This window comes from Egretta garzetta, unplaced genomic scaffold (assembly GCF_000687185.1).
Source record: "Egretta garzetta isolate BGI_Z169 unplaced genomic scaffold, ASM68718v1 scaffold775, whole genome shotgun sequence".
Taxonomy (NCBI): domain Eukaryota; kingdom Metazoa; phylum Chordata; class Aves; order Pelecaniformes; family Ardeidae; genus Egretta; species Egretta garzetta.
In genome coordinates this window covers 35,016-54,471 of record NW_009259754.1, presented here as the reverse complement: position 1 = coordinate 54,471, position 19,456 = coordinate 35,016, and the positions used below count along the sequence as shown (strand labels likewise).

Below are 19,456 nucleotides of genomic sequence, written 5' to 3'. Positions count from 1 at the left end.
AAATTCAACATCCTTTTTATAATCACTTGAATATCCTTTTAACATCCAAGTCTTCTTAACCTAACCAAAAAACACACATTAAAACAGAACTCAGTCAGGTTCCACAACTGACTTACTAAACGTCTTGTTTAATCTACATTACAATTATTTACTACCAGTGTGTAATTGCTGGCAACTATTCAAATCCCCTCAGCTACTAAGCTGGTATTAGTCAAGAGGCTGCACAGAAAATTAAGCAGCTTTTGTGCAGTTCTAAAAGACAGCCGTGATCAAGAAAACAACTTGCTCATTTTCTTTGCTAATGGCCTCAGCCTTCCAGAAGCGATTTGGGTTCTCAATGAAGTCTGTCAGAACTGTGACAATCTGCAATAGAAACTCGCAAATACTTTGTGCATCTTCTATTTGCATACTGAAACTAGGAACAGATATTGTTTATGTTGAGAACCAGTCAAATGTGAACTTGCAAACTGTTGTAAGCACCGAAAAAGCTATCAATTTTTAAGAACAGCATATTGATCGTGCATGAGAGGTAATTTTTTGTTGAAGGTCTATTACTTTTTTAATCTCATGATTTTTAGTTGAGGGTTTCTTGCACTGTCATCTGTTATGAATGCCCAGAAGAGTTTAATATTTGATCTCTTAATTCTGTAATGTGATCAGCCAGAACAAAGTATATGAAAAAGCTGGCAACTCAGTAAATTATGTAATCTGAGGCTAATCCAAGGCCCTATGAAAGAGCAATGAAAAACTGAAGCACAATAAAGGTAATGAATAAAATCCTAAACTAAGGAGTTTAACCAGGGTAAAAGAAATGAATACATGCATTGGCTAAAGCATGTTAGCCCGAATTATAAACTGCATGTCAATTCAGTCCTTGATCTTTCAGCTTCCACTGCTTTGTGTGGTATATTAGCGCTCGGTATTAACGTGGGACTTCTTTTGGCACATCTGTATCCCTATCGAACACAAAATATTTTGTTATTGGAAAACTTTACATAAACAGTAACTATTAGTTCATTAACCAAGGCTTGAGTCAAAACAGACCAACACCTTCTGTTAACATTTTTGTGTTCTCCACCTTATTTCTCTTTGAAGGTAAAGAGAAGCGGTCCTCCCACTTACTGGGACACTACTCTCTAACATCGTGACATGCAAACATAAATTACTATTGTTAAAACAATTTTCGATATAAAACTTCAGAAAGATTGTGGGTCTCTTGCCTCTATCATACTATGCCACAGAGCTTTTAGCCAAGTAAGATCAAACTAGAAAAGAAATAGAAAAAGAGACTTAAGAGGAGCAATCAGGTACTACAGAAAGCTTCATAATTTGAGAATAACCACACCATTCCTCACAATGAACCAGGACAAAGCACACGGGGACCCCATCTTCTCTAGAAAATGGTTCGCAGAAGATGCATTCCAAAATCCTGACCACTAGTAGTTGCTACAAATAAGACATGGTCTATACTAGCTGAAGCGTTAACTCTCACGTTCAGGCAGAAGCCAGCTTCAGTAAGGACATCTTGCATACTGTAAATTCTTCTCAATTTCAGCTGCGATACACATCTCCTCTTAAATTGACATGCAATATTTTTATCTTAACCAGAATTATGAAATCGTTTAGGTTGGAAAAGACCTTTAAGATCATCAAGCCCAACCATTAACCTAACACTGCCATCCCACCACTAAACCCTGTCCCCAAGTACCTTGCCTACCCGTCTTTTAAATACCTCCAGGGATGGGGACTCAACCCCCTCCATGGGCAGCCCTTTCCAGGGCTTGACAGCCCTTTCATAGAAAAACTTTTTCCTAATGTCCAACCTAAACCTGCCATGGCGCAACTTCAGACCATTCCCCCTCGTCCTACCACCCATTACCAGGGAGAAGAGACCGACCCCCACCTCGCTATAACCTCCTTCCAGGATACATTCCATAGTCTGGATCTGGAAGCATTGGAATGTTATCACAAGAACTGGAAGGGAATAAATAAAATGGAATCAACTGTGGTAGATATTACTTTTACATCCATTTGTCTTTTGTAAAAAATGCAGTCATGAAATCTCAGTAGTACTTGTTTTTTCCTATTTTCATTTTTTTCCAAAAGGTCTCTGAATATGAAGACACATTGAAAGCTCGAAGTTTCACTATTAGCATTTAAACATGGACAATCTCAGATCAATCTCAAGCTATTTTTAGAAGTAACTTCTTTTTACAATGAGGAAAACAAGCAACATTTAGTTGTGTGCAAACTTTCAGCTAAAAAAGCAGAAAAATAGAAGCACAAATGAAAATCAGTTCCTACATGGAGAGAGGATTGGGAAGGCTTTGAAAGCAAACATGGTAATTTAAGACCGCTAAAGCATGTGCCACCATGGTAATCTGGAAGACTATTAAAATGGCAACTTATGCTACTCTCACTAGAAAAACGTTGACAGCTAAGCAGGGATTAAAACACATTCCTGTTAACTTTTAATTGCAGTTGAATCTCTTTGGTTTTGCTTGTCTTTAAATTCAACCTTCAGTTGTCTTTTCTGTCCTATGCTTTATCAATATGTTGACTAAGGAGGGTATCTAGCCAAGACTCCTTCAGCAAAGACCAAAGCTCCTCTGGGTCCTAAAAAGTCAAGACTCATTGTCAGCAAGCTTTTACTAGTACAAAACCTCTCACTAAGCATAGCTGTGGTACATGCATGTGGAAAGGTGCCATGTAGAAAGAGCAAGGTCATACCAGAGAACAATCAAAGCATGATCCCACAAAGCAAAAAAATCACTGCAGTTACCATATAACCAGTTGATAGAGGAGAACTTCCTTGAATGTTCTTACTACTCTCAGAATACAGATTTTACATAAACAGGTATGTTCCATCTGCAAGATGACAACCCACTCCAATTCAAGTTCAGCTGAACGTTCAAACAGACATACTGGGTCACAATTAAGGATCCAGTATTCTGCCTGAACATGGCCAATGTGAAGCATTTAAGAAACAGAACAGGAGAGGAGTATCAGAGAGGGGGACCAGATGATAACCTGAGTGAACAGAAGATTTGTATGATGACTTAAACTGATTTGGCAGACAGTAAATAAATCAGCATGGGAACCTCAAAACATTGCTGCTGGGATCTACCTCACACTAGCAAGCATTAAAAAAAAATTAACAGTTCACATGGTCCAGAAGTCCTACATACCAAAATAGCACACACCAGGAATGTTTAAGAGCTGCATTGAGAAGGCATATTGGCACAGCACACCTGTTAATCAGCACAAACTCCTTTCAGAGAGGTACAGGAATTTAGTTCCAGCTGTAGACTTCACATCTTAATTGAACAAACAGAGCCTACTTACTGCAGATTTTTCTTATCTAAAACATTTAAATGTCTAATAGTGAATACAGCACAAAATAAGAAAAACAATACTTTGAGAACACATTTAGGTAACCTGACACAGTATCACAAATTTTGTATCAAGAAAATACTTGGAGCAGTAGGAAAGGTTTATGTACATATAGGTCCCTTCCCCAAAACACACCCTGCTCCTCCCTCCCATTTTCTGCCCATACAGTAACAAAACCATACCTGGATCTTTTCGCCCTGGTTTTTCAAAGCGTCTGTCTCCCCTAGAAAGGCAGAATAGAAGTTTCAAATAAGGTTTTGGAACTACTCCGCTCATTTTAGGTGTGGCTTTTTTTTTTTTTTTTTTCACTTGGTAGGGGGCTTTTTTAAAATCAGAGCTTGATGGATCTTTAAAGGTCTGAGTGACAACTGAAATTTTCAGGAACACTGATACGCACACAGCCTTTGGCAACTAGGTATGTTTTGAAACGTGACCCTAAGTACTGTCAACAATGTTGAGACTAAAATTGAAGGGAATCCTTCAGCAATCCATGTTTTCACCCACCATTTCCACTGCAACTATCATAATTTATATCCTCTTCAAGTAGTTCCTTCTTCCTAGGAACTCAGCAGAAAAATTCATTGCAAAAACGCTCTTTTCCTTGCTCCTGAGTTTCTAGAAACATTACTGTGTTGCCTCCATCTTAGAAATTCAGACATCCACTCACAGACACACCTAATCACCTTTTCTAAAGTATTTTTATGAAGTCAAAAGGCACAAATGGAAGCTGAGCGGATGTATGTAAAAAAAACTTTAAGGGCTAGAGTTCTGTTACCTTTCCTCCCAACTCTGTGATCTGTGCATTTCCCTGCCCCCTCCTCGCCCAAATCCACCCTCCACTTCATCAAAACTTCTTTGGTAGAAACCGCTTTCTCCTCGGCCTCTGCCTGAAAAGACAAAAAACACAAGTGTTTTTACAAATAATAATAGAAGTTGAAAGAATCAGGTAGGTTTCCTTTTCCTGGTGTCCCTGTGAACTAGTCTTGCAGTCTTAAGACCCAGTGAAATTATCTGGGGCAAAGGGAAAAAGGGACAAAGACTGAAGAGTCTTATATAAAAATTCTTATCAAGAAGCACAAGATCAGACAGAACAGGCAAACAACTCTGAAATAAATACTTTGCCGAAAAACACAGAAAACAGATACTTACCCAACAGAAAATACCAAACAAGGATGCATTGTTCACACAGTATGTGTGTATGTTACACTCAAAGCTCAGACTGCTTTTAACATCAGAATCCAGTGTAATGGTACTGCACATGTACTTGTAATTACTGCTGTCAAGGTTAATAAAGGAGAAGGAAACTTCACCACTATTAAGTTCTAGTGATTCCCAGCAGACATTTCCCGCCAGGAGCAGTGAGGAGAAAAGAAGATCACAGGAGGGGTATAGGCAGGACAGCATGAAGAACTCCAATAGCTATGGAATAAAAATTATTCTCCTTACTTTTTCAAGAAATTATTCTACCAAGTATCCTTACTTTTTCAAGAAATTATTCTACCAAGTATCAAGCCTCAAGCCAAAAAGTTAAAGATGTATCCTTAAGTAAAGCATCCTGAAGCACACCTTTAGTGTCTGGGTAGGCGTGGGATGTTTGGTTAAGAAAAAAGAAATAACACAACAGAAAAACAACACCCACACACATCCTCAGACCTTCAAGATAGCTTCCAGCACTGGTTAGGTTAATGGTTGGAGTGAAACTTCCAGATCTACAAAAGATAACACTGCTTTGCAAACAGCTACAGCAGAAGAAACAGGAGGGTTTTATCAGCTAACTTACCATTTCAAGGATCTCAAGGAAAGAAGAGGAACAAGTGAAACAGGTCAATCAGGCGGTTGTCAGGATAATGCCGTTCCTACACACACACATGCAGTCTCTACAGTCAAGTCCAAGAACCTAAAAAGCACCTGATAAAGGGAATTTGTGGCTATGAAACTATCACAAACCTCAATCATTCCTTATTTAGCTCTTCCTGGCTTCAAGAAAACAAACACCTCAAAGGATGTGGTGCAAACCTGGCCAGGGATCCAGAAGAATAAGACAGAATGACCAAATGAAACAGGAAGTAAACACCTTGAGAACTGACCCCGGTCTCTGTAGTCTTCTGAAGAAAGTAACGATAACAAGCCTCTACATTGAAAATCTAAGGATGCATCCAGGAATTCTACCATATTTCAGTGTCTTATGAAGAGATGCTCTAAAAAAATTTAAATAATCAAGGCAGTTCCGTAGTTTCTCTTCTACACCAAATCTCTTGTGAAAAAAAAAAAAAAGTTGCTTTCCAGGCAGAGAGAAAGAAAAGTGATCCCCAGACAATCCAGTTAGGCTCCTCAAAAACACACTGATTTTGTATCAGCCAGTACAGGTTACAGTATGTATAAGGAAGCCACAAAGTTATCTCTGTACAATTCTTCCTTCTGCTTCAGAAATGGGATTTAAACATCTTATTTGGATAAAACTATCCTGGTTCCTAACACCAGCAAAGCAGTTCAGTGGTAGAACTCCTTGTCTGAGATGCAGACTTCCCTTATCACAGAGTTTTGGGGATGCTCAAGTTCAGATGGAAACTGGACAAACTCATAGAAGATCAATAACACTGAGGTTTACTAAACACAGAGACCACATCTGGTTCAGGAAATACACTGAGATGCAAATGTCTGGAAGCTGAGCATATAGGTGATGGTTCCTCACCTTTGTATTTTTTCACAGGCCTTATTCTCTTGCCAAGGTGTCTTTTTTTGGCTGTTGCTAGAGCCAGACTATTGAGTTAAACAAGCCCTTGCCTGGTTCAGCATAGCTGTTCTTACACAAACTCATGTGGAGACAGAGGAGATGACTGAGCACTCAAGGCAAGAGAGGAGAGATTAGTATCAGACCTACGACTGTACTAAAACCGTAAATACCTTCACTATGGCAAGTCTGATATTACAAGGTTGACCATAGTCACAAGTGCAAAATAAGTTGCAAAGGCAAAAAACAGTGAAGATGTGATACATAACCAGAAGCACAATGTTTATCCAGTTAAGATATTATGGGTCCTCTAAGATCCTGGAAAAGGACTCCAAGCTGTTATTCTTCACAAATAAAGCCGCGGTAAGTTTAAGCATCTCACACAATGGCAATCTTTGTCTAGTTTCTTCATACAGGAAAGGTCTCTTCCTTCCTCTCACAGAAGATAACAAAGCAAGAGCAGTTCACAAGAAAAAGCCACAAGGAGGCAGAGTCAAAACAGAATGAATGCACTGTCTCATCTCATGTCTCTGAGGTAGCAGAGGTGGAAAGTTGCATACACTTTTCCAACAGAAACAAAACCAGTTATCCTTTCCTGTTTTTACAGAGTGACAGCAACATTTGTAGGGCTCCCCTTGCAGTGCGAGCCAGCATGAATGCACACTGATTATTGATAGCAGACACACAACTGGCAGAGCCAGGAGGCTGGTGATATGGGAGATTTCATCAGCAAATAAAGCAGAGGCCCTGTATAAGGGCAAGAATAGAGTAAGAGTTGTTTAACAGCAGTATAGCTTATGGCAGCTTTAAAAGTGTGGGAAACAACAGCCTTTGAAATCCCTCTCCACATACCCCCTCTGTGTCACTGTTCATCAGTATTTCAGCTGTGCTCAGCCATCAAAATGGTCCGAATTAAACAATAACCTTGCAAAAGGTCCAAACAAACGATCTCAGCAATTCAGTTTAAGGCTGCCTGTGGGGCCACAGTACTCAACTCCCAGCTGTGCTGGTACCACGTAGTACCAGGCAGGACCTATTGAAGCCAGCTTTGCCCTGGCTGTGTTGCCACCCTCCTCCACTGCATGCTACAAGGCACACCATCCAGCTGCAGTAACAAGATGTGTCCATACAACAGTACCCAGTAGAAGTACATGTGCAACTCCAGCAGAAACCAAAAAAGAAACCACTGCGTGACAAGCATACTGCATTAAAACAGATGCTACCAAGCTACAGAAGGTAAGTAGCTAGTTAAGGAAAACCGTGGGGTACAAAGTCAGCTATTCAGCAAGTATTACACAGATGAGTCTGACCTGAAAGTGCACACTGGGACACAGCTAATAATGATAACAGTAGCAGAACATACGAAAAATGCTTTCAGAGAGAATAAAACTGTAGAGAGAATAAAACTGCACACAGAAACACACCGCCATTCTGTTTCTGCACTTCTTGCTTTTTTTGTGGCTAAAATCTAGAACATCCATATTTTAAATAGAATGCCACTTCCAAAAAAATACCTGGCACATGAGGAGCAGACTTTCTAAGTGTAGATGTTGCACAAAGTATTGAATGCAAAGTCAACAGATGTCAATAAACCCTTCCATTCAAGAACTGAATGGAGCAGCTGTATCATTAGTATTTCATTAATTCCCTAAAAACCTCAGAATGAGGACCTCAATCCACTGGATATTGTCATCATAACAGCCAAAAGTCTCTAACCTGAAAAACAAACTGGCCTGAATTTAAATTAAAAAAATACAAGATACAAGCAAGAGGGCAAGAAGCAGCACACACTGTCATTTTAATTGTAATTAGAAAAAAAAACCCCACAACATAATACAACAAGCAAATTCTTGAAATTACAGCATGACCAGAGTTTAGCATCTACAATCATAGCCATAACAGTGTGGGAAGAGCAGGATGACTGTAGTTCAACTACTGCCTTTTAGGTATGAGAACTTTCCACTTTCACACCATTTGCACACTTCCCAACAGCAGCAAAAACAGATTACAAAGGGGAAATAGTGTGGGAGGGGAAAGACTTCTAATGGGAAGCAAAGTACCCTTCATAAGGGTCTTAATCACAAAGGAGAACAGCTACAAAACAAGGTGTCTGTAAGCTTACAGCCCATTCCAGGGACTATTTAAATCTCTCCTCGTCTGAGGCTCTTATTCATGAATGTTGACATTCCAGTCCCACCAGCACAAAGCACAGGGCTTAACTGCACACCACAGGGAGCTCCCAGGAAAACAAGTCAATTAGAAAAAAGTCACGTGCAAGTACTTGGTTTCTTTAGAGAATATAACTTCAGTACTAAATAAAATGTTTTGGATTTATGTTTCCACAAAGACACATACAGTATTAGCAATGGCAGTTGCACACTGAAAACAGTTTTTAACAGTAACACCAAGTTGTATTTCAGCACACAGTCATAAAACTTTTAAACAAAAACCAAAGCAACTTCCATACAGTAACCATTTTCACATCAGCTAAACGTAATCACTGTCAGCAAGACTTGGGGTGAATACTGGGAAAATATTTACTGAGTGTAATGTTGTAGTTTTAAATACTGATAAAGGGAAGTCACATTCGGAGTTCTATCAATAACCTTCCTTTACCAGCAGTTCATCTGTTCTTCCCTTTGCCAATCTGTCACAGATTCCCTCTCACGCTCCCAAATGCTGGAACACAATTCTGCAATTTGTTCCTCAGTGAGGGAACTTAATTAACAAATCTAATCGTACATGCAAATTCTTCCCTGAAGTTACTGTGCAAGTCACTTGAAGACAGTAATCTTGTTTTGGTAAAGATGAAGCCCACATTCAATCAGCAGCAGCTTTGTTGCATACAATGATGTAAAGTTCACGAAAAACACCAAATAACCTTTTGAACCCAGGCAATTTTGCAATGCAATAAAGAAAAATGTTTTCCAACTGTTAAGTGAAGCAGTTCATTTAATGAACTCCAAAGACATTTCAAGTCCTTTTCACTGTAACTTGAAAAAAAAAAACAGAACTGCATTTAAATCTTGCTACTTGCAAGCAACATGCCAGTTTTGCAAGTTAGATGTCAATGGTCCTACACTGAGCTTTTCATAAATAACTACAAGAAACAAGGTCCTGAATTACAAAGAAGTGGCATGTGTAATTATGGAAAAAACGTACAATTTTGGTCAGGCAGAAGCCCTAATTTGTTTGCTGAGATATAGAAACTTTGGGAAGACTCATCATACCTAAAAAGCCCAAGCCTAATTGCTCACAGAAAGAAAAGGGGAAGAGTGGAAGAAACAAGCAGCAACAACCAGGATTAATGAAAGAGGGAAAGCTCAGTAATTTACAATTTCAAACTGTATCAAGAATGAAAAATGAATGGGGTAAGGTGGAGAAATTGTGTCCTTCACAGCTTAACAGAAGAAAAGAATGACAGAGTAGCCTAACAAGTACAGCGTATAACAATTCATACAAATTAAGAGAAAAAGATCAAACAAGGATGAAAACAAAAATAAGTGGAAAAGATTAATTTTGCAACAAAGTTCTTGAGCTAGTATTTCTTAACATATCTTTAAAATGAAGTATGGGAAGAAAGGAATATATGCAGAAGTTTTCAGTCTTAATAATACTGCATAAATTTTAAGTTCTGTCCACTAAAGTGTAATGAATCAAACTTTTATTGCCAAACAACATTTCCATGCATACAAGTAGATTCAATAATAGAATTACTGAACTAGAAGCCATATTCTGCCACATTTAACCCTATGACCTCATTGAAACTAGAGGGGGCAATTAAAAAGCAACCCACTGCTCACTGCGTGAGGATGACCTTTATTGTTAATGGTACAGCAAAAAAATAAAGGAAAATTTTACAAAAGAAAGAAAAATAAAGGGTTTGGCAAATTAGACATGGTCAAGGTATCTTGATATTGAAACCAGAGAGCACACTAGTGCTCAAATGATCTCAAATCAAGAAATTTTCAGCAGTATTCATTTCATTTGCAGAATTAGGCTTTAATGAATCTATAAAAAAAAATAGCTAATACATGTATTCCTAGCAAAAGTGAAACATGGATGGTAGCACTGCAATATGCACATTAAAAGCACGTAGCAAAAAAGCAACAGCTTTCAAATGTACAACAGAAATGTAACAAGGTATACATGAGTGTCACCCCACATCTATGTATTTGCACATTACTTATTTATTTATTTTAATTAAGCCCTGAGCATTTGGGCAAAGACACTGATAAATAAAGACAGGGAAATCTGGGAATAGCCTCTTAAAAGTTTAATGTATATGCCTTAGCTGGGAAGCAACCACAAGAGGACAAATGACAATCTACAAATATCTGAAAGATGTAAGCCAAGAAGAAAGCAGGATTAAGGAATGAGAACAGAAATAAGAGAACAAATTAAGTCAGAGCAAAAATCTGATCAAGTATTTAATTATCTATGGAAGTGATTTCTGAAGATGTTATTGAAAACATCAACAGCTAGGGACGTTTAGATTACATTAGAAAGGACCCTAAGAGACACCTCACCTAAGCACCTGCAAAGACAGATGTTACATGATTAATTACTTCTGATATTTCCAAATTATTATGTTCTTAGTATTTTAAATTTAACCCATCATATTTATATATAAACCCGCAAAGCAGTTTTCACAGCAGTATGCACACTGAAAGGGAACTGCTAAGCTAAATTCTGGATTTAACAATTTGTTTCGAATCTAGTGATACAGCTTGAGGACATTTTCTCAATTCATTTGCAAGTGTTTGAAGTGATCCAGGATGAGATATCAACTATAGTGATGCACTAAAATTGACAAGACTCAAGTTTCTCCCAAATTCAATTATGACTTTCCATTAATCTTAACCTGTTTATTCTCAGGATGTTAATAAATAAAAATGACTTTTCAGAACACTGACCACCACCTACTACAATCTTAATGTTTTCAATAATTTGTGGATTCTTCCCCCCTTTCCCTATAAATTGGTTTTATGCCTTTTAATGAAGTTATTTCTAACAATTCTGAACCAAACAATTTTCTATTCCACTTCAAAACTACCTTTCCCTTTTGCTTTCCACACCCACCAATCTGACAAAGGCACATAACACAGGTACCAGATGTGCACTAAGGTGTGCAGAACAATCACTGAACACAATATTCTTTCTCAAACACCACCTTATTGGAAAGGTTTCAAAGCTTTAAGGGAAAATAAACTGGGTATGAGAAAACCTGGCTATAACCAAGCTCCATCTAACATCTTTCAGAAGCTTGAACCTGCATCACCTGCATACATTGCAGCTCATTCCACTAACAGCTCACCTCGACCTCTAGAGGAACTTCGACCTCGAGGAGCCCCTACCACCGTTCCTCCTCCACGTCCCGTCAACCGCAGGACAGCAGCACTGTTTACAGACATCGAGAAATTTCTCTGCCAAGAAGAAGAAAGAGACAAGGTGAGATTCTATTAAAAAGACAAAACCAGAAACACCATTATCCTAAATTCAGCTTAATACCAGCTTTGCTTTCCTTATGTTCATTACAAATTCTCTGCAACTGACTAACAATAACAAGGAAAAGGATCTCCTTGGAGACATGAGTAGCTGAAGCAGTCTACAAAAAGATCTTGGTCAATATAAGTGCTTCCAAGTTACTTACCTGAAACTTCCATGCTCTAAAGGTAACAAGTGAGCACCTACTCCCTCATCAGATGATTCCCACACAGAACTGATAATAACATCAGCAGCTTTAAACATAGCCATTCAGTTGCAGAAAGAGATTGGCACCTACCTATACCTGACACCATTAATTAATACCAATTCTAAACTTACTAAAGCAAAGCAGGAACATGTAAAGAGCAACAGAACTTGGATAAAATTATATTTACCAATGCCCTTTCCAGAAATAAGTTTGGGTTTTTTTTCTCTAAATGTATCACAGGAGTAATGTATTTAAAGCTTCTGTAATGTAAGTGATACTCATTTTACTAAGATAATAAACACCAGTAAAATTTAACTTTATTTTAACATGAAGTAATTGCTGAAGAAAAAGCTGTTTCAATAAAGAATGGATAATTGTAATCAAATCTGGCCCCATTCTCTGAGCACAAATAGTTGGAAAACTAGGCCAAAGTATTCAGGAGCACATTCAGAAACATTAACAAGCAAACATGAATTCACACACTTTCTGAATGCAAGTTTGAAACAATTAGAATGCAAAGGACTCCAAACAACTGTTAGATCAGGCTTCTTGTTAGGAACTTAAAAGAAGCAAATTGCTTACCTATCTGAACTCATCTGAATTACTATGACTTTGCAGGTCTTCAGAGTACAAGGAGACAAGCAATTATATACTATTTAAAATCTAAATGGCTAACATCAAAGCCAAGAGAAATCTGAAGGTGTTTTAACCCATTTCAGAAACAAGCCTAACTGTTCAATATGTTCTTCCTACAAAATAGATCTTCCTTCAAAAAAGAATTGGTAACTAAGTAGACCTGAGGGGGAAGAAAAAAAAAGAATCCAGTCCAGCCTCCAGTAAGTCTGATTCTATTTTTCTAGCTGGCTCTTAAGAGTTTAAAGCATCCATTTCAACAGCAAGTCAAAATGAACCACCTCCATTTGCCTCTAAGAAAATCACCACCTTTCCTTGATACATCTGCTTTTTTGTGAAGCAGTGAAATATTTTACTACAGAAACAACTTTAAGCTATTGATCAGATTGCATAGGAGATTGCTTAATTTTTGATGCCTTATTTTACCAGTAAGAACAAAACAGTAATCTCAGTTCCTTTTCCTTTTTTTTTCATTTGACTTGTCTGCCTAAACTGAACAAATTCTACCTCCCCTCTGCAGAGACTGCTGTGGTGAAGATGCAATCCTTGTAATGTGCATAGTGATAATAATCCACATAAGATCACAGTAAATAACAAAAAAGCAAAGTCAAAAAACCAAAAACCACTGTACTATTAGTAGTATATTACTTCAGCATCAATCCCTGACAACACAAACCAAAGAGCAAAGCTGGCCCAAAACAGGGACTCAATTCTTTAGTAGCAAATGGAAGACATCCCAAGAAACAGACATCAGAAACACAAACAATGAGGACACAAAAAAATCTCCATTATACTCAGCAAGAGCTTGAGTCTCCTTTAGTCCACAAGCAGGTAAGATTAAGACAACTGAATTCTTTCCATATGCAACTAGGAATAGATGGGGGGAAGCCAAAGGAACATATACTGCATATTGCCAGTGGTCAGTGGCAGAAACTGTTAAAGCTGTCTGCAGAAACCTTCTTTTCTTAAAAGACAGTTCCCTGGAAACAGATCTTAGACAAATCTATGATGTCATGTAACAAAACTTACAAGATGAATGGACCTCTAAGTTTGCTCAGCATCCTTATTCCCAGGGAAGTGACATAAAAAGGATAAAAAGGACCAGCAATTCTGTCCAAAGTATATACATGTCCTGTAATAGGGAATACTGTAGCCATATCTGACTAGTTAATTTTGCAGGAATAAACACATTTAAACTTAAATTCATATAGCTGACATTATTTATCATCCATCCACCTTTAGATAATGCATTTTTAAATCGGCTTGAGACAAGTTCTTCTTGGACATACTACACATACAACTACAATGCTATCAGGTGCATAACTCTCAGGTTGCAAGCAAGAATTGCTCTGAATCCAAGCCTAGAGTAAGCCTAACAGGTTCAACTTCAACTGAACACTACCCCAAAGTACACGTGTTCTGATCAGCCTGTCCTCTACAGGACTCCCAAATCACCATCCCCCAAGTTCTGAGTGTGTAATACTACCTTCAGTATTCACAGAGGGGACACAAAAGTGTTTTAATCTCTCTTTTGTCAACCTTAGGTGAAAGAGCTTTCCTGCACCACGACTAGCAGCAAAGCCATTAATATTCACCCCAAGATCACTTCTTAACACAATTCATGATGATGAACAATGTTTATTATGTCATGCGAAACAAACACCAGGAATTTCTGGTAGCTTAAATAATGCTATTCCCTTGATATCTCAAATCAGTCGTGAAGGGGAAAAAAAGTTCTTCAGACAAGAAAAACCAGATTGTTCACATCCTCTGGGTCCCCAAAAAGTATTACAGGAAAGACATTCTTAAAAAGGAAATATGGACCTTTTCTTTCAGATCAAGATTTTTGTGGAGATTGTAGAGAACTGTGAAGCTGACCATGAAGACTCGTGTATGATTACAGGTGAAAAGGAGCAGGAAAAACAGTGACACAGTGCACACCAGCTCCTCAGAGCCTTTCAAGACTGATGAAACACTGGGCACTGCAGCAGAAGACCACCTATCCCTGAAGCTGAGCAGTACTTACCATCTCATCTGTACCAAGAGGCTACTCAGCACATTTTCAATACCATAGCCTTAAACTCTTATTATTCCCCTTGGACAGTATCTTGACAATCACCAAAAGTCAACGTCTTCTTTAACTGTAAAAGGCTTGTAGTTTACTCTCTGAAGGACTCCACTATGCATCAGCAAAAAAAAAAAAAAATGTCCAAAGGTATTTAACACTAAGATTCAATATTTTGTTGTGCTACTGTATGTCTGGCTTCCCAGGCTTGCTGCCCGAATCCCTCCTGTTCTCACTGGAGAATGGGAGCTGGGCTGAGAATATGCTTTCATGGGAAATCTTAATCTCAGTTGCCTTTTAAGACTAACTATGACATGAAGTTCCTACAGTGTATTCACACAAACTTAATGTGACTGCTGATTAAAAGCTAAACTATTAGCATCTTATGTCAAAGGATAACATCCTAAAGACACAAGAAATATGAATCAACTCTGAAGAAGGAATTCCAGAAGAGGTGAAGAGGATATACCAGAACACCTAAGCACAAAAAGATGATGAAAAATTCAAGACTACAATATCATAGGGCAAAGGAAGAAGGATGCTCTGAAATCTTAAGAAACTAATACTAACACTCCCCACCCCTGCAAAAATCAAATTACACTCAAGTCAGTAAAAATACTCATCTTTCTAGCAGAAAAGAAACAAACAAAAAAATCAAACCACAATATTCTGAAGTAATAGTGCTAAGAAACATGACAAACCAGAGAGCAACTGTAAAAATCAGAAGTTCTGACAGCCATAAAGAGGGAGCCAACTCAGAGTCATAAGTCAGAGGCATTTATCCACAGAGGGGCAGTTTTCTCTGCTAGGAATTGAATTTAAAGCAAGAGCTTTTAAACTACTCAGATCAGTCACCCTTGAAATGGAATCTTTGTGGACTACCTGCTCTTACTCTTATCTTGTTCACCAATTAATTACATATCTATAGAGACCAAAGAAGGAAATAATCAAGCTTACATACAAAGTAGTAAACAGTACTGCACCTTCCTAAGAGATGTTAACAGTCAAAAAACTTCAACACATCTCAAAAGACGACAAAACTGAAGTTACAGAACTTAAGACACTTGTATTACAGAAAAGAAGGTGGTCCAAAAACTAGAAAAAGTTTCACTGATCTGAAAATGCTGTGTACTTAAAAAATAGGTTAATGTTTCCCAGAAGACGATCCTGGATTTAACAAGTTGACTGTCTGCCACCAACACAACATCCTATGAAAAATATTTGTTCAAATTTAGGATAATAATTGATCACGAATGGAATTTAAACTTTATGGTAACACAGCACGCTTTCATAATTTCTTTCCCTGAAATCTACCAATCTCAAATTTTATGTTTCTGAATGGAGGCATACTCTTTATTTTGCCTTTACACTAATGACAATCTAAACATTGTTTTATTTTATTTGAGGAAAAAAAGGATACAAACCTGTTCTTCTTCTGTAAAAGGTACAAGTGCCAGTGGTGGCAGGGGCTCCTCTTGTAAAATAGGCAGAAACTCCTTATCCAGAAGGTCTGAAGGTATCTGTACGAGGGGAAAATAGCACACAAATATACTGCATGCCACACGCTTTGATTTACAAAGATTTTTATCCTGCCAACTCTGCCTCCATCTACCCGGTACACCAGCACTTCCAATAACATTTACTGGGGGTGGGTGTAACTCCACTGCAAATTTACACACACAAACACCCCAAATAAAAATTCTTACAGACAAAACATCCAAAGCATCCACCACCCACAACTATAATATGTAAAGTATCAAGATCATACACATCAGAATTCAAACTTCCACACCACTGCAGCTCAAATCTGAACCAAGTGAGATTTCATCTGGTAAATTAAAGAAGTATTGCTTTAACTTCAATGCACTTTTATAGCCAGATTTTTATTTATATATTAACAAAACTACCATATATAGCACAAAGGTTGTATTTGATTTAAAGTCAGCATTTCCAATTTACAACCAAAGAGTAAAAAAAAGGTAAAGTGAAATTATAGGCATGGATTTAAGTAGAGAACATTGATGATTTAAATCAAAATAAATGTTAACACTAATTTTTAATCAGTCCATCATCAGATGGAAACTCCATCAGCGGATGTGGCCTTGAGCATGTGGACAAGAAGCTGCAATTGCAGCCAAGTGAGCTCTAATTATGCCAACAGAGAACTGTTTCAAAAATATCTAGTTCATAATACTAAAGACTTCTCCCAATTTTAATTGAAGCAAAGCAAGCTAAGGTTTTGGGTTTTTTTCCCATTTGGGTATACCCTAGCAGAAGTCTTCCTGCTTTCAGTCAGAGTATCTTGATGCAACTTCTCCTAATCTTCAGCCAGCAAAGATTGAAAATGACACAGTGAAAAAGGACTAAGGTATAAAGTACAGCTTAAAAACATAGCAACTAGCAGTTAGAAACAGTGTCAAGAGTCCTCTCAGCCTCAATACCTAGAATTACTCAACCCGTGGAAACACATGTATACCAGAAGCAAGACATAGTCTAATAATAATGCCCTTCTGGCAAATACACAGGGAAAAAGTATTCTCTTGGACCATTCATAACCATCAGAGAGCTTCCTGTAACACATGGTATTAATAGGTTGTTCTGAATCAGTTGCAACCATAGAGGTCTTAGGATCAGCTGATATAACACAGACAAATTGCAAAAAATTATGATCTCTGCCAAGCTGACTTATTCAAGCATAACGCCAAGGTTTAAATCACAGCTTCTCAAAGTAGAGTAGGATAATTCTGCATGTTAAAGCATGGCTTTAAGCTGTAACACACTTAACAGCTTTAGAAAAATCTTTGACATTCAACACCCTTGAATCCGTGTATAAGCAAACACAGGGCTTCCAGCACTGTATGAAAATGTTAGCACGGCCATGGTAGGGTAAGAATGTGGGGGTATGTGTGCACATCTATATGCAAAGCTAAAGGCACAACCTGACATGACTTCTTGCAGTCCCTCCCTGACTCGAGGGTAAGACTATTGGAGGGATTTAGACTTCCAGGTCACTATGTGCCTGCTGCAACAATAAACCAACCTCTGTCACCATCTACAGAAAAACCTGATGCTTACAAATGCAGAATGTATGAATCATTTGCCTGAAACGCTTTTTGAAATGTGCCTTTTGCATCACTAAGAACCTTTGTTTGAAATTAAACTAGAGGGAAGTTCTTGACTTTCTACAATGCTCTTATTACAGGTGCTAGATTGTACTTGCGTCCTGACTCCCAGAGAAGTGAACTACTTAAGGACTGCTCTCATTGGGCTGGTTACCTGCTAAAGCAAACTGCAAGCAAACGGAATCAAATAACTACTTTACACTCTGTTAAATAAAATCCTACTGAGGCAAGCAAATCTGCACAGCTGCAAGGAGACTTTAACCCTCAGTCATCTGTGGCAGCAGGACTGAACATGGCAGTCACGGTTTTTTTGTTCTCGGAGGTACAGAAAGTTGCCCCTAAAGTGGCAAAAAGAATCAAACATAATGAATGCAGTAAAGAGTAGGATCAAATAAGCACACACACACAAAAAACCCACAATCAGACCTCTTCAGTTCTTTGCCAAGGGATACACAATTCCTTTGCCCATAATGACAAAATACAAATAACTATTCCTAATCACAAGACAGTTATTAGGAGCATACACATCAGGTCATCTTCCTCTTCCTGCTCACCTTATTATCCTTTAGAAAAAGTGCCAACATTTCTTCTCTCCCATAGCGATAGTCTGCTAGTTTGTACTTTGGCAAAGCCGGAGACAGAGGAGGGGATGTCACACTCCCGCCACTAGACAAAGCTCGCAGCCTAAAACAAAGCAGAAAAGCAATGAAAACTGAATTGAGGAGAATGTGTCTTCACACCTATGCTATTATCCCTCGGCACATTTAGAGATTTGACACAAATGAAATAAATCCAGTACTGAAAGGAAAGACATTAACAGTCTAACTTCAAAACTCTAAAATTTAGTGTTTCAACATGAAGAGTGAAAGAGCTTCCCTCATTTTTCCCATAGGCAGGAGAGAGGAAAAAAAATTCCCACAAGCACATCAAGGAATTCAACTTATCCCCTGAAGAACTCTTATTTGACTATATAGCAGGCTAGCTACACCTCTAAAGCCTTGAGTAAGCTATTTACATTGGCTGCACAAAATTCAGTTGTAATCTTCCAAATGTATCAATGACAATACAGTAGTAGGTATTGTGATATAGACAGGCTATATATATAGTAGATATAGTGGTAGATATTTTGCAATGTTTAACAAACATTTTTGCATATTTGAGTGCATACATCACTTAGCTTAGTGTCTCAATAAAAAGGATGTACAAAATATAGCCACACTTTACTCCAGAGACGTTTCAAGCAGTAATCTAACTTACGGTAACAAATATACTATTAAATTTGGTCCCATCCTACACAGGTAAGCTACTAAACTTCTTGCAGATAACATCTTACAGTTGTATGATGTTATTCCCACTCTGCATGTGGATTAGTCTCTTTCTATACAATCATTTCCTCAGCTACCCAAATATCCTGTATTTTTAAGTTTGAGAATGTTTTACAAGAGGATGTGTGTCAAGAAACAAAACCCAGACTATTCTACCATCTCCTTGATGTGCATCTTGGACAAGTAAAACAGTGAAAGCTCTTCTCAATCACAAAATCCTTGGAAAGTGCTCTAAACTAAAACATTGATTCAGAGATTACCTTTCACCTAATTATTGAAGCATGCTTCGATTTGTTTTATTGTTCTTTAAACAGAAAGGAAAAAGTAATTTGCAAGTCAAATGTTTATTTTATTTTTTTAGTTTGGTGCCACCCAGTGGCAATTGCTTTACATACCACTTCCAAACAAAAAATGCAGGGGGGGGGAGGGAGGGGGGCATTATTCAAAGGATTAGATGGCTGAGTGAAACATTCAACTCCAATCCAGATCAAA

At 38.0% G+C, this 19,456-nt stretch overlaps 1 protein-coding gene across 13 annotated transcripts in view; it reads right to left on the bottom strand.

Annotated features, from left to right (window-relative positions):
* GIGYF2 (GRB10 interacting GYF protein 2) overlaps positions 1 to 19,456 on the bottom strand; it is a 79,356-nt gene that overhangs the window by 46,371 nt on the left and 13,529 nt on the right. For 12 of the 13 annotated variants that reach the window (XM_035894994.1, XM_035894996.1, XM_035895001.1 and 9 more), the window contains exons 3-7: positions 18,194 to 18,323; positions 15,942 to 16,037; positions 11,442 to 11,550; positions 4,169 to 4,280; positions 3,576 to 3,616 (exon numbers count right to left, since the gene is read on the bottom strand). In XM_035894994.1, the coding sequence (XP_035750887.1) occupies positions 3,576 to 3,616; positions 4,169 to 4,280; positions 11,442 to 11,550; positions 15,942 to 16,037; positions 18,194 to 18,323 (488 nt within the window). Of the gene's footprint in view, positions 1 to 3,575; positions 3,617 to 4,168; positions 4,281 to 5,173; positions 5,262 to 11,441; positions 11,551 to 15,941; positions 16,038 to 18,193; positions 18,324 to 19,456 lie in introns of those variants that run through there. The other variant, XM_035895006.1, reaches the window with a different exon arrangement.